This window comes from Sminthopsis crassicaudata, chromosome 6, assembly GCF_048593235.1.
Source record: "Sminthopsis crassicaudata isolate SCR6 chromosome 6, ASM4859323v1, whole genome shotgun sequence".
NCBI classification, from domain to species: Eukaryota; Metazoa; Chordata; class Mammalia; order Dasyuromorphia; family Dasyuridae; genus Sminthopsis; species Sminthopsis crassicaudata.
This window is the reverse complement of record NC_133622.1, coordinates 203,031,496-203,049,311: the sequence shown is the minus strand read 5'-3', so window position 1 is coordinate 203,049,311 and position 17,816 is coordinate 203,031,496. Positions and strand designations below refer to the sequence as shown.

Below are 17,816 nucleotides of genomic sequence, written 5' to 3'. Positions count from 1 at the left end.
TCCTTTGGGTTACTTTTATTTTAAGCCAGCTTGGGGGGTCGGGGAGGGGAAGAGAGAAGACATTTATTTTCTTAAACTAAAAACCAAAGATGGAAGGAAAACTTGTCATTCTGAATGGCCTAGGTACATTAAGTGCCTAGCATAACACATTACCTATCAAATCTATTCACTAAACATTTGTTGAGTTGAATATATGTTCATAGAGATTCTAAAAGGTACTTAAGATAACGTGAATTAAGCAATCCTGTAATTTCCAATGATATTATTTTTAACACAATTATTTGTCTCTGACGCCACCATTCACCTGGGCTCCCATGTTCATAATATCAGAAAAGGAACTCGGTTTTAGTGTGAAGAGCACTGAACTGAGATTTTGAAGCGACTTAGATTCAAATCCCTTCTAAGACCTTTGCCAGTTGTATGATCATGGGCAAGTCATCTGGCTGAACCTCAGTTTTCCCACCTGTAAAATGAGGATAATATTACTTGCACTGTGTATGCCATAGGATGGTTGTGAAGAAAATATAGACAAACCTTGCAGTGCTATATAAATGTCAGCTTTGGCTTATCTTTGACTCTTTTCCTTCCCATTAGTTCTGTCCAAGCCTTATGTCAGGTGAAATCTGAAAATTCAAGGGTAAATTAGAAAGGGAAATCTGGACAAAAATTAAGATAATTGACATTCACCCACCAAAACCGAACAAAAGCCGGGGAGAGAGTTCATGAATGTATTGGGAAAGGAGTAATTTACCAAGACCCATACTCTGCAATATATTCATCCCTGTGGCCACCCTAATGAATATGAACTGTCCTCATCTCCTGGTACTATTGCACCTGCCTCCACTACAACTTCTGACCTCTAATCCATCGTTCATTCTGCTGGAGCCATAACTAACTATTTCAGTACATAAGGCAAGAAGCATGAAACATCCTCTCATATCTTTCATGGATGAGGAAGGATTTCCCCAACACAGGAATACAGACACCCTGGGACACACCAGGCTGTCACCAAGAAGACTGTCACCAAGGGATGACTCCTTTTTGGGGGGTGGGAGGAGATAGGGCTTAGAATCCTGGTCAACTTTCCCTAATTATTATTCTTTATATTGCCAGGATGATTTTTCTTCAATATATCATATCACTCCTCAGCTCAGAGATTCTTAGGTGGCACTCCCTCTTGACTCGGTCAAGATCATACTTCTTTGCCTATAATCCAAGACCTTGATATCAAGCTACATTTCCAGTCTTAGCACATAATACAACCTTCCATGTACTCAATACTACTGTCAGACTGAACTGTATGCTTGTTCCTGAATATATCTGCTACATACCCATCTCTGCTTTTACTCCCATTGCTAAGTCTTCTTCATTTTTGCCTTTTATATTCCTACTCATCTCTTTTTTAAAAAAACATTTGTAAGCACAGTGACAGTCAGCTCCTAATCTAAACTTTGTGTTTCCCCCATTCCCTGCACAATGCTTTTATACATGTTGGTGTTTAATATTTTTTTTTCAACAAGTAAATGAGGAATCCACGATTTCATCAATATGGTATTTCACATACTGCTGATCACTGCCCTTCTGTACCATTTATGTGTGATTCTTGTAATATCACATAAGTAATAATTTACATAGCATAAGTTTACTCTTTAAAAAGTAGGATTTTTTAAAGAGTTAATCACTGGTGTCAGGCCTTGAAAAGAGATTTAGGATAGATGAAAATGTTATAAGTGTGAAGTGCATTCTCAAAGTTCACCAGTGGCTCCTACTTTCCAAAGATCTAAAGTGGAAAATTCGACACCCCTCTGGTACCTTCTAACACTCTAGTCTCTCCTCTTTAGTCTCCTAATGAGTGATTCATACTGGCTTTCTCTGTATCCTCTCCAACTATCCCCTCCTTTGAGAGCTACATTTTGACTCATGTACTTATTTCAACTTCCTTTTCATCAAATCTAATAAGGCACTTCCCAATTTATATCGCTTATTCTTCTTGCCACCTCATCTAATAGTATCCACCAGCATCTGAACAGATGAAATCGGCCACAAATATGTAGCCAATATTTCACTTGACTGCAGCTGTGGTTTTTTCTTCAAGTGTATACAATGTCACTAGTTTCTTCTTCATGATTTTAACAGCATGGCTTTCCTCCTGGTCTCTGACTTAATTTTGGAGGCATTTTTGAACCCACATCTAATCCAGCAGCAGTGTTGATAATTCATTGTATTGGTCCCCAGACATGTCCCTGTTAGTTTCCAGGGTCACTGGCCTCCCTTCACATTTGAATTCCTATAGTAGCCATCTAACTGATCTCCTGGTCTCCAGCCTTCCTCCCTAAAGTAGATATTGGTAAGAGTAATTAAATTATATATTATTAAGATCAGGCTTCCTGAAACATCACTTTGAATAGGCCATTCCCTGCTCAGGAGCCTTCAGTGATTTATGGAGTTATAGAATTTTAGAGATGAAAGGGATATTGAGATCACCAAACTCAGATGAGGAAACAAGAGAATACAGAAGAAAATGACTTCCCCGAGATCATGCCACTATTTATGACAAAGCTGCAACTTTTCCCACCTCCCTCTTGGTGTAACAATTGGCCTGGGTGCCAGGCCTGATCTGGCTCTTCTCTTACACTCAAGCTTCCTGATCAGCCATTTGTGCTCTTTGAACTACCCTGGAGTCAGTACAAATACACATCAACAGAGTCATATGAAATAGCAATTTATAGCAGGATCAGAAGAAAAAAAATTATAAACCATGAGCAGGGGCTGATGTAATCAGAGAAATTAAACATGATCATAATGACTCCAGTGTCTTGCATGGTGTCTTCCTAAGTGTTTGTTGAATTAGACCTCTTTATCACTTGTTATTTATACCATTCATTTGAGTACACACACACTTTACACATTACTTTGCACTTTTATGTAAAGGGTTTATATGAGTGTATATATGGTCTCCCAACAACATTCTGAACTCCTGGAGAATAGGAACTTTATTCTGTGGCCCCCGAGAGTCCTGATAGTTTGGTGGATTTGGAAAATTTATATAAATATTGAATGAATTGTTAATGAAGGCTAGGGGGGAAATGAATGATGTGCACGTCATAGATGTTCATAAAAACCTATTGAGTGCTTTGAGTGAGTAAATATTTGTCATGCATGTATTCTTCTGTACCTGAAATGGAGGTAGGCCGGTTGTGTAAAGAACAAGGAGTGTATGATGGAGAGCCTGAATGTTGAACTGATTGCCATGAAATATTAAAAAATCCTAGAGAACGGCCTTCATTTATCCTGAGGGCAAGGGAAAAAACAGAACAGAAAAATGCACACTCATCCTCTGGTTCCTGAGGCAAGGTTTCTTTTACTTGTGCTAAGCATTCCCACTTCAACCAGTCCTTATATGTGTTTCAGATCCTCCCTGCTATTAAACTGTGGCACTCAGAGCCCAACACAGCACTCTATAAATGACAATAGACAATAGAACTGTCCCCTCCCTCGTTTTGTTTCAGCTGTACTGACATCGTTGAAGTTTTCTCTATACCAAGGTCTCATAGTAAGCTTGCTGTTTAAACTCCCAAGATTAAACTAAAACCTCTAGTTCTTTTTACAAGCATTGATATCTAGCCACATCCCACCCATTCTTTACTTGTGTAACTGAACTGTGCAGACTTATGCTTACATCTCTATGTTTTCTATTCAATTCACTTCCCAAGCATTTCTTAAGTTCCTCCTGCGAGTGAGGCATTATTCTGAAATCTCACAAGGACAAAATAAAAAAAAAAAAACTATCCCAATATAACTTACATGTTCATGTAAGACTGGACACATCATTCAGCTCATCAAGATTTTTTGAATTCAGATTGTCATTTATTGTATGAGTCATCTCTCCCAATTTTGTGTCATCCCATGCTTTAATATGGATGCCATCTACATCTTGGTCTAAATTAATGTTGAAAGTGTTGAATGAAGTTTGGTTGAGGACAGAATTTTGAGACTTGCCACTTCAGACCTTCCTCCCTGTTTACATTGTTTCATTAATCAATACTCTTTGGGACTGGTCATTCAACCACTTAATTGCTGTCATATCATTTTTTTCCACAATTGTATCATAAAGATTTTGTAAAATCCAGACAAAACTGCCTATGTTTCTGAGCTAGTAACCTTATCACCAAAAGAAATGAGGTTTCAAAGTAGTATATCTTCCAAGAATTGTTTGATTGACCATAGCTAACAGGATTCTACTGCTTTGCAACTATTTAGCACCTGGACATTCAGTTAATATAAAAATGGAGCTGATGGCAGATATTGTTCATCTCATCACCACTTTATTGATAAGAATTCCAGGTTCCAAAGAGGGAAAATGATTTGTCTAGATAGGTCACTTCTATCTAGCAAGTTGAAGAGCAGGGATTAAAAAACCAGATCTCCTGAATGGCAATCTTTCGTTGGACCATGCTAATGCCTTTCATGAGGCAATAGAATAGTTTGTTGTTAAAAATGATAGCCCATGTGGGAATTCTATACCGTGCTTTCTATTCTTTTTGTTTCTCTCCTATCCCTCACTCCAGGATCTCTTCCAGTGCTCTGGATACAGTAGATGCTTAAAAATTATCTTTTTTAGATTTTTAAGCATTCAGCTAATCCATAAATGCACTATTTGCCATTAGATAACACTGTGGTGCTTTGATCTTTCTTAAATTTTTTTTTTTTTGCTTTATGTTGTGACTTTAAAGATTGTCCTTTTACTGAAGTAAAATGAATTTCATGTTTCATTCTAAAAATGCTAAAAAAAATTAATTAGAATAGCCACAACCTAATGAACCAAAGCTTACCAATCCACTGCTGGACTTCTGGGTATAAGTTAAACGTTTTTGAAGGTCAACATGGTATTGTGTAATGAACCAATACAACATGCTTCACAATTCTGTAGAGGCATAGTCACTAACACCAAAGTATAAAGCTAGCATTCAGTTCCCCATGGCCCTACTTCCTATCATCTTCGTGCTTCTTCATTGCACATTAAAGTTATCTCACAAGATGAAAAATCTTATAAAATACCTGCTGTATGCAGAGCATTATGTTGGATATTGGGGAAGATGCAAAGCTTAGGTAAGACATGGTCCCTTCTCATCTAGATGTAAGATAAGTATGTTGGTAAGTACAACACACAATTATACATATCTAAAATGGTATTCTGAACTAAAGTCTTTATATGTGGATATTGTGTGTGTATTAAATGAATTATGAAAAACCTCAGTGTGAGTCCAAGAGTAAAGGGACTATTTTCACCTGAGGTTAGGGTTTCCAGGCTGATTAGGAATTCAGGAGGACTTTGAAGAGAATTGTCTAATAAGGGCATGAAGAGGTTGAACTGGATGATCTCTGAGGTCCTCTCTCATCTAGTCTCATTCCAGGTATAGGGATCTATGTGAAAGGAAATTCAAGACCATTTTCTGGGGTCAGAGAGTACCTGGGGTTTTGCAAATATGATGTGCATGAGAAGTAATGTGAAATAAGAATGAAAAGATAGGGTGGTACCAGATTATGGAGGATCTTGAATGCCAACCAAAAGAGTTTAAACTGTTTTTTTGTGCAGATAATAGGAAACTATTATAGTTTTGGTTTTATTTTATGAGATAACTCAATAGTTCCTTAAGAAGTATTAGTCTGACAGGAGTATGAAGGATAGATTGAGAGATGGGGCAGGAAAAACAACAGCAAGAAAACCCATCCAGAGTCTGTTGCAATAGTTTCTACAGGCAATAAACAGGGGTATGTTTTAATGGAACAGGTATCCTGCAGTCTCTCATATGAGAGGACAGTCTTACAGTTATTTCAGGCTGATGAGCCCCTCCTTGATATGTGGAATCCTTGAATAGTATTCCTCACTCAAGGGTCATCGTCAGCTAGATTTAAACCCTAGGCTCTGTATCCAGCATTATTCATCAAGCCCGACTTCATCTCACTCTCAGTCATAAGCAGTTCTCTTCAGTTGATCCATATTAACATACCCTCGGACCTCACGTTCTGAATTGACACATGGAGGAGTTAAGTGACTTACATGTGGCCACACAGACAATAAATGTTAGACACTGAGGTTGAATCTCTACCCACTGTGCCATGCTGCCTCTCTAAATTATCAGGTGAGATGTGTAAAAAGCATAATACAACCAATGAGCTTTAGATGCAAGTATCTCATTACAGTCTTCTCACTTTATAGCTGTAAACCCCCCCCCAAAGCAAAATGCCATTTCCTGTTTCTTCATTCAGTCTACCTAAGAACCAAGCCACATTGGAATCAACTCAAAAGTTTATTATCTTATAAACTTCCTTTCTCCCAGCAAATCAGGAGAGGACCACAGGCATTTTAATTCACAACAGGTTGTCACACAGGGGTCTGGTGAACAATGTAGGACTTTTTGATTACTCTTTGCTATAGTTGCATGTCAGCACCAGGGTCCTGGACACTACATTGTGAATCTATCTCTGAAACCTTGAGCACTGACTTAAGATGCTAAATCAATGGCTACAAAAGATTAATAAGTGACAGAGAACAGATGTGGATTTGTTGTGGCTCTAGTCACCATATCCATATTCTTCTATCCAGATGTATTTTGTCTTAGCATAGTGACTGGCAGACAATAAGCATTTAATAAATGCTTGTTGACTTGATTTGTATTTCACTTACATATCACACAAAGCCAGTTGGAAAATGTCCCGGTACTGCCAGTACCTGAATTCAGGGCTAGTGCTCTATCCACTGCTCCACCTAGCTGCCCCAGGAAACACACTATCTCAAAGGCTATAGGACTTAGTTCATCAGACACTCACCATTAATGACTCTTTGGGTCTGTCCATTCAATCACTTCTTAACCACTGGTTTGTACTACCACGTAGCCCACATGAGAAAAGTATAACATACTTCGTCAAAATTTTTGCTGCAATCTAAACAAACTATATCATTCTCCTGATCTTCCTGTTTTGTAGTTCTGTCAGAAAAAGGAAATAGGATTAGTTTGGCATGATCTCTTCCTGATGAAGGCATGTTGCATTTTTGTAAGCACTTTTCTTCTCTCTTTATGATCTGTTTAAAAATTTCCCCAGGAGTCCAAGCTAGGCCCTCTGACTGATAGTTTGTAGATTCTATTTTACGTTATTTTTTTCTTTGAGAAAATCAGAACAACTTCTGTCCTTCATTAGTCCTTTGATGGCTGGAGTTTTCCATATCTTTCAGATATGCCTGATGGTGATTCTGCTGTCACAACCCAACAGCTCTATTAGCACTCAAAGATGTTGTGCTTCTAAGCCAGACTAGCATTCATCCAAGGCAACTTGGTGCTTTCTCAGTCTCCTTACTTATCTTGAGCATCATTTATCTATTAGCCTTTTTTGTTCTGTTCTTTCAGTGCTACGATTATTATTTTCTTTCTTTTTAAAAAAAAAGATTATTATTTCCTGTGGAGGAGAAAATAGAAGAACTAAACAACAATTGAATCACTCCATCTTTTTGTTGATTATTGTCATCTCCAAGTTGTGGTCTTACCTTCTCTTTAATACTCCTCTTTTCTCTAAAATATAACAAGACCATTTTTTTCTTATTCAATTTCCTTGCCAGCCCTAGCTTCTTCTGAGTTTCAGCAATTCAAACTCTGTTCTTTCAGTTGTCACGCTATACTTTTGTGTTCATCCTTTGTTCCCTCTCCTTGCTTTCATCTTTTTTGTACACATCTTCAAAAATCTAAGTTGGTTGATTAGTTCTCAGTGTATCTGTATCAGGCTTTTCAGACCATTCCGCTTCTCTTTCTTGTTGCAATTATTTCTCTTTGCATCTTTAGAATTTCATTCTTGAGAATTTTCTATCTCTTCTGTACTGACGTCCCTATTTTAGTACATGGAATTCTATCCGTCATTCTTCTGAGTCCTTTGAAATTTACTTTTCTGAAAACGAGAAAATATGTCAGATTATGCCTAGCTTTCCTCCTCTTCATGGACCCTGAAAAGTGTTCATTTTCTCACAATATTCCCATCATTTTCACCCCAGCAACCAAATCTTCCTTAATGAAAAATACATCCAGAATAGAATTTCCTCTTTGCTGTTTCTTCCACCTTTTAAATAGAATTACCATTAAACCAAACTACTAAATGCCATTAAACCTTTGTCTCCTACCCTAACATCCAATAGCCAGATAGGTCAACTAATTTCCTATTTTGAAGGCAGATTGAAAACGTGTTAATAGAGAAATTTGACTTTCAGATAAAGAGCAGGAATGGCAAAATATGTACCCCTGACCTCCAGGACAACAAGAAGATACCCCTCAGAGTTCCCCTCCAGGATCTTGAGTCTTCCCTCCATAGGGAATGTTGCCAAAGTTGTATGAGGAAGTTGGTAGCACATAAAAAGAACAAAGTGGGGGAATATCTCAGTTGCCTCTCATCCAGTTTCTGTTTTCTACCAAATCCAGGTGATACTGTGAGAAAGTTGTCTTTTTTGTCCTTGTTTACCAACATACAGAGCACTCATGAGTAATAGTTGGAAAATACTAAATATTTTGGAAAATTAGCTTTTCATCAAACGCTAGTTCTGGCAACAGAAGGAACAAAAGATGATTCATTTCTTTTCTCAGGAAAGATGGGTCGATTTCCACCAATGATGCACCACCAAATGCCTTCAGATGGCCCAGCTGCAGGTACCCATTTCCCCAGATCTCACCTTGCAGAGGCAATTGCAAAAACCAAAGGATCTGGTGGCAGTGTGGGAGGTAGTGGTGGAAGAGGCCTTATGGGCCAGATTATTCCCATCTATGGTTTTGGAATTCTTCTCTACATCTTATACATTCTGTTTAAGGTAAGTGGAATCTATGTCATCCTTCCTAACATCAGGAAAGCTCATTGAAATCAATTGCATTCAGGCTTTTGGAGTATTTTTTTCTTTTCAGCACGTAGTGGCTAGAGCATGACATCATGACCAGGAAGACTTTAATTCAGGGCCAACTTCTGATTCATTCTGGCTTTATGACCCTTACAAATGACTTCTATGTCCCCGACACCACTCTCTAGGATTCACACGTAGGACAGTTGCTTCTCTCCATTAGTAAAGGATATTTCTTCACTCTGAGTTACAGATCTAGAGAAAAAATTAAGTTTTATCTAGAAAATTCTTTTTTTAAAGCCTTTTGTTTTTCTCCAAAACTCCTTCAGCAGATAAGCCAGGTAATAAAGGAGTAAATAAAGCCCTGGGATAACTTCTTCTAGTACCCATTTTTTAGATCAAGAGCATATTATCATCTTTTCTGGTCTCAATATTTCTATTGTAGTATGGGGCTACCAGGTTTAAAAAAAATCACCAAATCTCTAATATTGCAATTAGTGACAAGTTCTTTAGAAGCCTGAGTTTACATACTTTGCCCAATGAAGGATTGATGTACTCAGGTGAAATGATAAATCCATCTATCCATCCATCCATCCATCCATCCATCCATCCATCATATATGTAAATATTCACAACCACCCTGGGAAATAGTTAAATAGAAACATTTATACCCCATTTGACAGATAATCAGGGGTCAGAAAAATGATTTCCATGGGGGTCAGAACCAGGTAGCAAACAAACAAGTTTTTTCTATTCTAAGAAGAGTATACTTTCTTCTACATCAAAACAGACAAGAAGAGGTAAAAATTCCCTCTAATGTTCAGCTGCTAGGGGATCTCAGATCTTGACTCTGAGATTCTGCTTTTGATTTTAATTTCCCTGACATCAAGAGATGTTTCATACTGTGAGACACACCATGCCTCCCTTCACCCCAGTGGATCTAATAATTCTGTCTGGTTTTCTGTGCGTGGTATCTGAAAGTCTAAAATGAGTCCACAGAATTCACCTGTTGGGCCTTAGCTAAACAACTCTTTTTCTCTCTGGTAACATCTCTTTTCTTTTTGCTTTCCCTATTATGGTTCACTAGAAGTGTCTGAGCATAGAACTTCATTTAGTCTTTTTCTTTCTAAAAAAGGAGGATCCTCAGAAAGGACTTAGAAGAACTTGTTATTTCCCCCAACTGACCTTGAGCTTTCCATGTTCCTTTTTCTTAGTAAAAACAGCCACATGGGGACTAGGTAATAATTGAAATAGCACCACTGTGTAATTACATTGTACCTTTCTTCCCAGGAGCTGAGAGGGCTAATTTTATTTCATTGTCCACAGCATCCCCAACAGTCAACCTGAGACAAAATGCCCCTTATATAACCTAAAACATGATATTTGCCCATTCTTTGGAGTGATTATTTGTGCTCTTTAAAATGGACTCTTCTAAATAATACTCAGCTCCAAGCAGGATCTTTGCATGTCCAGAGGCCATCCGACAGTGTGTTTTGTCAGCATCTCCATCACAGATATTTCAGTTGGCTGTGTCAGCTGCAGGGAAGGTTTCAGCTCCCTTCAGTCAGGCTTTCTCACAGTGGTCATGCAAGAAAACCACTAAGGATGTCCTATAAATTTCCTTTATGCTCTTTTCTTTTCCCTAACTTGGATATGGAGAAAAAAATCCTCAAAATCTTTTATTTTATGACACTCCCCATAGGATCACAGGATTTAGTGCTTATGGGGAACTTAAAGATGATTTAGTCTAGCATACCACTTCTCCCTCCTCTTTTCCCCCATCATTTAGTTGCCCTGATTTTAAGGCCTTGTTTTAGGAAGAGGGAGGGGAGGAACCTTTGGAATCTCTTCTAATGATGTTGCTATTTTAATTGGGTTCCTGATTTAATATTGGTCTCCAAGGTCTTCCTTTCCCCCCCCCCCCTATTAATAACACTGTGTCTGGTGCCTTTGGGCTTTAGATTGACCATTGACAGGTTGTAACCTCTTCAATTCTCAGCTCTCTTCCAAGGGGAAAACCACTGCAGAAGAACGGAAATCTACCACTGCTTTACATGGAAATCCAAATAGGAAGATCAGTAAGTATCATTTTTAAGTGAACTAAAAAATGTGTGGAATTTGAACAGTGATATGGCTGGTGAGATAGTATGCTGCTACCACCTACAGGAAATGGCGACATTTCCCCAAGGACACTTCATATTAATCTAAAATTGTCATTACCTGCAATCTCTTGAAGTTTAGCTCTGAATCCTCCAAGGGAAAGCACAGTGCCTCTATTGATATTAGATTATCACTGTGGACTAGAAGGACACAAAACAGATTGCTGTCACTTCACTTTCTCAAAGAATTACTCCTGAATTTATTAGCAAGTCATGACTTCTTATTTGAAAAGGGTGATTAATTTGGAGGTTTCAAATCTGCTGTTAATAGATAGCCCACTTTTACAGATGGACAAAATCAAGGCAGGAAACAATCAAGTCAGCACATTAATTAATTAGTATCAGCATTAAAAATAACACCTAATGTTTCTTATTTTTGTCATTCAATATTGATTGAACCCTGTCATGGTACCAGGCTTTAGAGTACTAAAACAGCAATAGTTCACATTTTTATAGTTTATAAATTTATAAAATTTATAACGTGTTTTAAAATTTATAGTATTTTCATCACAGCTATCCAGCGAAGCAAGTATTATCCTCTTTTTGCAAATGAGGAAGTTGAAGTTCAGAGAGAGAGGAGACATGTCCAGGATCCCAGGGCTTGCCATGAGCACTGGAGCCTTAGTCTCAACCCTCAGTCTGTCCATGCACCATACCTACACAAGAAACTTGTACTGGTTGAGAGGAGACATATGTACTTGAAAAGATGAGTAACTACACGGTAGCCAGTGATGAAGGAGTGTTATGGACCTTAAGAGCCACAGGAATGGAGATGGGAGAAGTCCCTTCCAGTTCATGTGGTCATGGGGGAAATAAAATGTGAAGTGGCTTTTAAGAATTTATGTGGGCTGGGGAGAGGAGATAGCCATACTGGATGGAAGGAGTGTCCTGAGCAAAGAAACCCAGTTGACTAGAAAGTACACATTGAGCAGAAATGGAAGAAAAAAGTTGAAAGGATTAGTTGGGGCCAGATATGGAGGACATGCTTTCACAGTGCCTAGAATAAGGTAGTTAGGCTTCATCCTATAAGCAGTGGGGAGCCATTGAAGTTTTTTGAGCTTAGATGCAGACCAGTGAAGAGAAACAAAAGAATAGCAACCGTTGCCTGTCTTTTCTCTGATAAGTGTGCCATTTTATTGTTTTATCTTAGGAATTACCTCTTAAGAGAAAAGCTTTCTATTATACTCTAACTTCATTCTACCAACCTTAAACATTCATAGAATAGTGCTATGAAAGAAATCTGTGATATTTTCACACACTCAATGGAGATTTAATTGTTTAACTAGCCTTGATGGAAATATACTCAAAAATAATTTTTAAAAGATTTATGGGCTCTGTAAGGGGTAGCAGACCTAGTACCATATCTCATAATGCACTTAAACAGGGAAAGAAAATCAAATTAATACATAAGAGCAGCTATTTTTATTATAATGGAAATGGCATTTTGTATCTGCTTTTTGTCCTTCCATTTCAGTTGACTGATTTTGTACAGAAAATTAAAAAAAAACCCACAACGCAGCATTTATGTAGCACTTTTCCTTCCTTCCAAGCACTTGACAAACATTAGCTAATAATATAGAGTTGTGTTTCAGAATTGCTAAAGGGTGCCTGAAATAGTCCTTATCTTCATGAAGATCTAAATTCATTTGTCTAGCAAGACATGCCAGGCATAAATAAAACTATAGCACCTATGAAGTAAATAGTATTTCATTTCTAACTCTGCCATTAATTTCATTTATGGGTTATTTAAAAACTTGTGTTATCATATTTTTAATTCTCTTGATTCATGGGCCAGTTTTCACCTTCTTCAGAGAAATGCTACCATTAATGTTTAATATCATGTATCTGCATGATTAAGATAATTTTAAGACCTCAGGAAAGCATTGCTTATTTGGGAGGCTTAGTGTCCATCCTAAGGAACCTGACAAGGTTGTATCTTAGCCTTAGGAATAGTTTGTTTCAAGGGAAAAAGAAAAGGCTGTCCCCCTGCCTTTCCCCTGGAACATCTCATCACTTTCATTTTAGTGACATATTTGCTATTCTAGGTGTTAGACTTGCTATGTAGCAAGTCATAACTTGTTAGCTATTCACTTAAAGATGCTTCTTAGGGCATTTCTGTAATCCTCAAATTTCTGATTCCTTCCTTTGATTTAATTCCTTTGGATTTAGTAAATAAGAGACCAGTTCTGATTAGCTTGACACATCCCCAGCCCTTTCTGTTACTTGCCTATAATTTCAAACCCAAACCAGATTATAGAAGAACATAGCAATTGTATTGCAGAAATGCGCTTACAAAATTATCTATGCCTATTGGATTCTTGTTCATTTTCAGCTAATTATGAACTTGCTCAGCTACAAGAGAAACTGAGGGAAACAGAAGAAGCCATGGAAAAGTTAATCAACCGAGTGGGACCAAACTGTGAGAGGTAGGTTTTCATAAAACAGAACTTTGCTTTTCTCCCCCATGAAAGAACATACTTAGAATTCCAACCAGAATGCTTTGAGAGCTCTGCTTTTTTTTTTTTTTTTTTTAATAATTTTCCTATTATATGTATGTCATCTTATCTGTTCAGTTCTATCTCATTTCTCATTTAACTTTTCCATATTTGTAAATGCAACTACAGTTCACAAAGAGGAAGAAATAAAAGCTCATGAATAGTACTAAAAGTGTGATTCTCCCTCCCCCTCCACTAAAGTAGAATTGTTCATTGCGGCTACCTCAAAAGCAAAATAATTTCCAATCTTCTTTTATCAGTAGAGTTAAGAAAAAGTGGTGAGCATAGTGATTTAATTTGACTGGTAGTCTGGTACAATAAGATAGAGACATACTTGTTCTTTCAGAAAAAAGATAGTGATTTGCTTCATCTTACTTCAATTTTCCTGTAAAGTTTCATTCTAGGCTAGGATCCTATTGTCATCTGATCAAAGTAAGCTAGTTCCTGCCAATTTTACTAGCAAACACAATTTGCTAATAAAGATGGGGGAAAAACGACTTGAGGGGGTTGTATGTGTTTTTCTTTGATAACTGAATAGTCCAGTATTGTTAGGTCTAAACAGTTATGTTCTGCAGAAAGAACATACTGCTGTAAAATTGCCTACCTTGATGTATTTTTAAAATAAAGTAGTGCATTGTTCTGTAGCAACCTGCTAAGGGTTATTGAAATGATACATCCCTGTGCCAGAAATGTTGCTGAATTATTGAAGAATTCTTCATGAAATATGGTTTGTGTTTCTATTATATGAAAGGGAAATGCTGCTAGGCAGGAAAAGCCAGTGAAATGCTCTTGGGTTTGTAATATCGGTCGTCCTCAGCTTGATGGAAAACATAACTTTAAAATGTGAACAGAACAATTATAATGTTTAAACCTCTCTGGGAGCTGTTACTAGAATGGAAATTCCCTGATGTGTATAAAAATCAGGAGTAGAACACACACAAGTAAATCACATCTCTAGGTTGTGTATTAAACAATAAACATTTGGGGCAATTAAGACTCAAACTTGGATTGTACCAGCCCATCATTTCAACTCTCAGCGTGGGAAAGAAACATATATATCAAAAAAGCAAGTATATCACTATGAACCTTTAGTTATTAGTAAATAAATCCTGATAAGTAAGTTAGATAGTTAAAAGCTAGAGAAGACAATTGCTTGGATATCTGAAAGGAATGACAGTTAGTGTTTTCTATATAATTTAATGTGGTACTTTCCATTATTCATGTAGGAAATATAGGTGTTCATGTTTTATGAAGCAATGACTCTCTAATAGGCCCATAATAAGTATTCGGTAAATACTTGTTGAATGAAGAGAGTGATTAGGCCACTAAACTATATGACAGGGAGCTAGCAAGGGCTGAGAGATTTAGCAGAGGAGCAACCTTCTACAGTGGTTAGCAGCAGGAGTGTTGGTGGGATGCCACAAATGACTCTGGTTTTCACCTGAGAACCCTTCTACAGCACAAAGGATTAGGAGCCAAGGCAGCTTTTCCAGGGATTGGAAGGGATTTTCCTATGTTTGTCTTCCTTTGGGAGGTTATTGCCAACAGTGCACTTTACATATGGGCTGGTCTTTTTGCTAGAGGAGAAGGTAAAAGGACTTTCCACTCTGTTTTTTTAAGTAGGTCTCAAAAAAATGCACAACAGTAGGATGAAGGAGACTTGGCTAGAACATCAATTGATAAAAAAAAACAAAAGACAAGGATTTTAATTGAGTACTCACACAGCTTCTGCTGCTCTATTATTCTCTACCCAGCTCAGATTAGCCTGCTTTATTGCATTTAGTTCTGGCTGCTCCATTTTCTGTCTTTATTCCTTCTTTACTTTTTTTTTTCTTTCTTGTTTCTTCCTTTCTTTCTTCTTTCTTCTCCTCCTTTTCCTTCTCCTGCTTCTTCTGGAGTCTAGGTTAAGTGACTTGCCCTGAGTCACACAGCTTGTAAGTGTCTGAGGCAAAATTTGAACTCAGGCCCTCCTGACTCCTAGAGCAGTGCTCTGAACACTGTGTTCCCTAGCTGCCTCTGGCCACTGTCTTTTCAGATTTGTTGTTTTCCAGTCATTTTCTGGCATGTCTGACTCTCCATGAGCCCATTTGGGGTTTTCTTGGTAAAGATTCTAGAACGATTGGTCATTTTTTTTCTCCGCTCATTTTACAGATGAGGAAACTGAGGCAAACTGGGTTAAAGCACTTGCCCAAGGGATGGATTTGAACTCAGACCCTCCTGACTCCTGGCCTGAAGCCCTAGCCTCTTCTCCAGCAGCAGTCCCCCAAAATGATAAGAATGGAGAAGGGACCAGAAGCCATTTCCTAGAAGGGCTGGTTAAAGAATAGGTGTATTCAGCCAGGCAGGATGAAAACTTGGGAGAAATGGAATTGTTATCTTGAAATGTATAAAGGGCTGTCAGTTAGGAAGAGGAATTAGTAGAGAAGGCCTTGGCCACAGGAGGCAGAATTAGGATCAATAGATAAAACTACAGGAAAGAAAGGAAATAAGCACTTATTAAGCACCCATTATGTACAGTTATACTTTATAGATATTATCTTATTTGATACATAAGAAGGAGTTAACCCATCCCACCTCTAGACCCCACACATTGGGAGGTCCACAATGGAACTGTGGGCTGTCTTATGGGATAATGAGGTCCATGGTATTGAAACTGTTCTAGAAGAGCCTAGGTTTGTGTTTGTGATGGATATCAGCAGAGAGAGTTCATGTCCTAGCTTCATTACTTATTGTGTGACATTGGCCTAAGTTTGCTCCATTGTAAAGGGGGATGGTGATCAATCATTTATTAAATGCCTTCTGTGTGCTGGGTCCTGAACAAGGTGCTGAGGATGGCAGGAAATGAAATCATCTCTGCCTTCAAGGAGTTCACCTTCTAAAGAGCAGCTGGGTGGCTCAGCAAGCAGAGTGCTTGGCCTGGAGTCAGGAAGCACCATGTTCAGAACCAGCCCCAGACACTTCCTGGCTGTGACAGCTGGGCAAATCCCTTTACTTCTGTTTACTTTCATTTTCTCCACCCCAAAGATGGAAATAATAGCGGCATCTATCTCCCAAAGTTATCATGAGGACCAAATGAGCTGGTGAGTGTGAAGCACTAGCACAGTCTGGCACACTGTGAGCACTATATAAATGTTAATTATTATTGTAGTGGAGGAAAAGTGTACTTGCATGTGTAAGTATGTGCACCTATATAGCTATATAGACAGATAGTTATAGAGGATAAAATAGAGGAGGAGGCACCAGGAGTCAAGGGAATCAAATAAAGCCTCATATATTTTAAAAAGTAACCCTTAAAGTATGCTTTGGAGAAGACTAGGGAAGACTAAGAGGGGAAAGTATGAGGGAGTACGTTCTGCGTGAGGCACATAGCTAGTACAAAAGTATGGTGGTGGGAATTGAAATATACTGAACGAGAAACAATGGGTCATAGGGAGCTTGAAGGGGATTAAAATATATTATATAATATAATAAAATGTATAAAATATAATAACCGGAAAATCTGGTTAGGGCCAGGAAGTGAAGAGTTTGAAACACCCATCAGTTTAATCAGTTTAAACTGATTCTGGTGTTAAAAAGGTTCCACTGAGGCTTACTGTGGAAGGGATTGGGATTGGCAGACTGATGCTTTGGGGAAAGGGCTTTGGGAGCGGAGTACAGAATAGACCAGAGAGAAGAAGACCAGTAGGAGGCTGTTGCAACAGTTCAGACAAAAGGCTTGAACTACAGCATTGACTTTGTAGGTGGAGAGAACGGGACATGTGTCAAAGAGGCTGTGGAGGTAGCAATGGCAAGGTCTGGCAATTAGTTAGATGTATGGAGTATCAAGAATGGCAACAAGGTTTCACACCTGGAATAGTGAGTGTGTCACCTTCCTTGGAGACTTGTTGCAGATATCAAAGGAGGTGATGCATGTGTGGCAGCTTGTAAGGAAGTTCTGGAACTCTGTAAATGTCATCTATTTTTCTGTGATTCTCTGAATAAATAGTTCTTAAATCTTGAAGCAAGTAACTTTCTATTTGAAGTCTTGCTGTGGCCCACACAAAACAAGTGGAATCTGATTAAAAGCTCACCAGATACCCATCAGGTACCAGTAATGTGGTTCTGTGAGATTTGCAAAGTTCTTTCCTCAAATGCACATATATATCTTACATATAAAAATATTGTAGTATGTTAATAAACTTAGTAAGCTTGAATTGTCGGAACATTTTTAAGAATCTGTAAAAGGAAAGATAATGAGATGACTTTAAGTGCTTTGAAAAACTTGAGATACATATGCCTAGAGGAAAAAGTAAG

General features: G+C 38.1%; 1 protein-coding gene across 1 annotated transcript in view; it reads left to right on the top strand.

Annotated features, from left to right (window-relative positions):
• The window catches only part of RIC3 (RIC3 acetylcholine receptor chaperone), a 34,264-nt gene that overhangs the window by 5,486 nt on the left and 10,962 nt on the right, over window positions 1-17,816 (top strand). Inside the window, exons 2-4 of the mRNA XM_074273756.1 lie at window positions 8,625-8,845; window positions 10,869-10,947; window positions 13,361-13,454. Of these exons, the coding sequence (XP_074129857.1) occupies window positions 8,625-8,845; window positions 10,869-10,947; window positions 13,361-13,454 (394 nt within the window). The remainder of the gene's footprint in view (window positions 1-8,624; window positions 8,846-10,868; window positions 10,948-13,360; window positions 13,455-17,816) is intronic.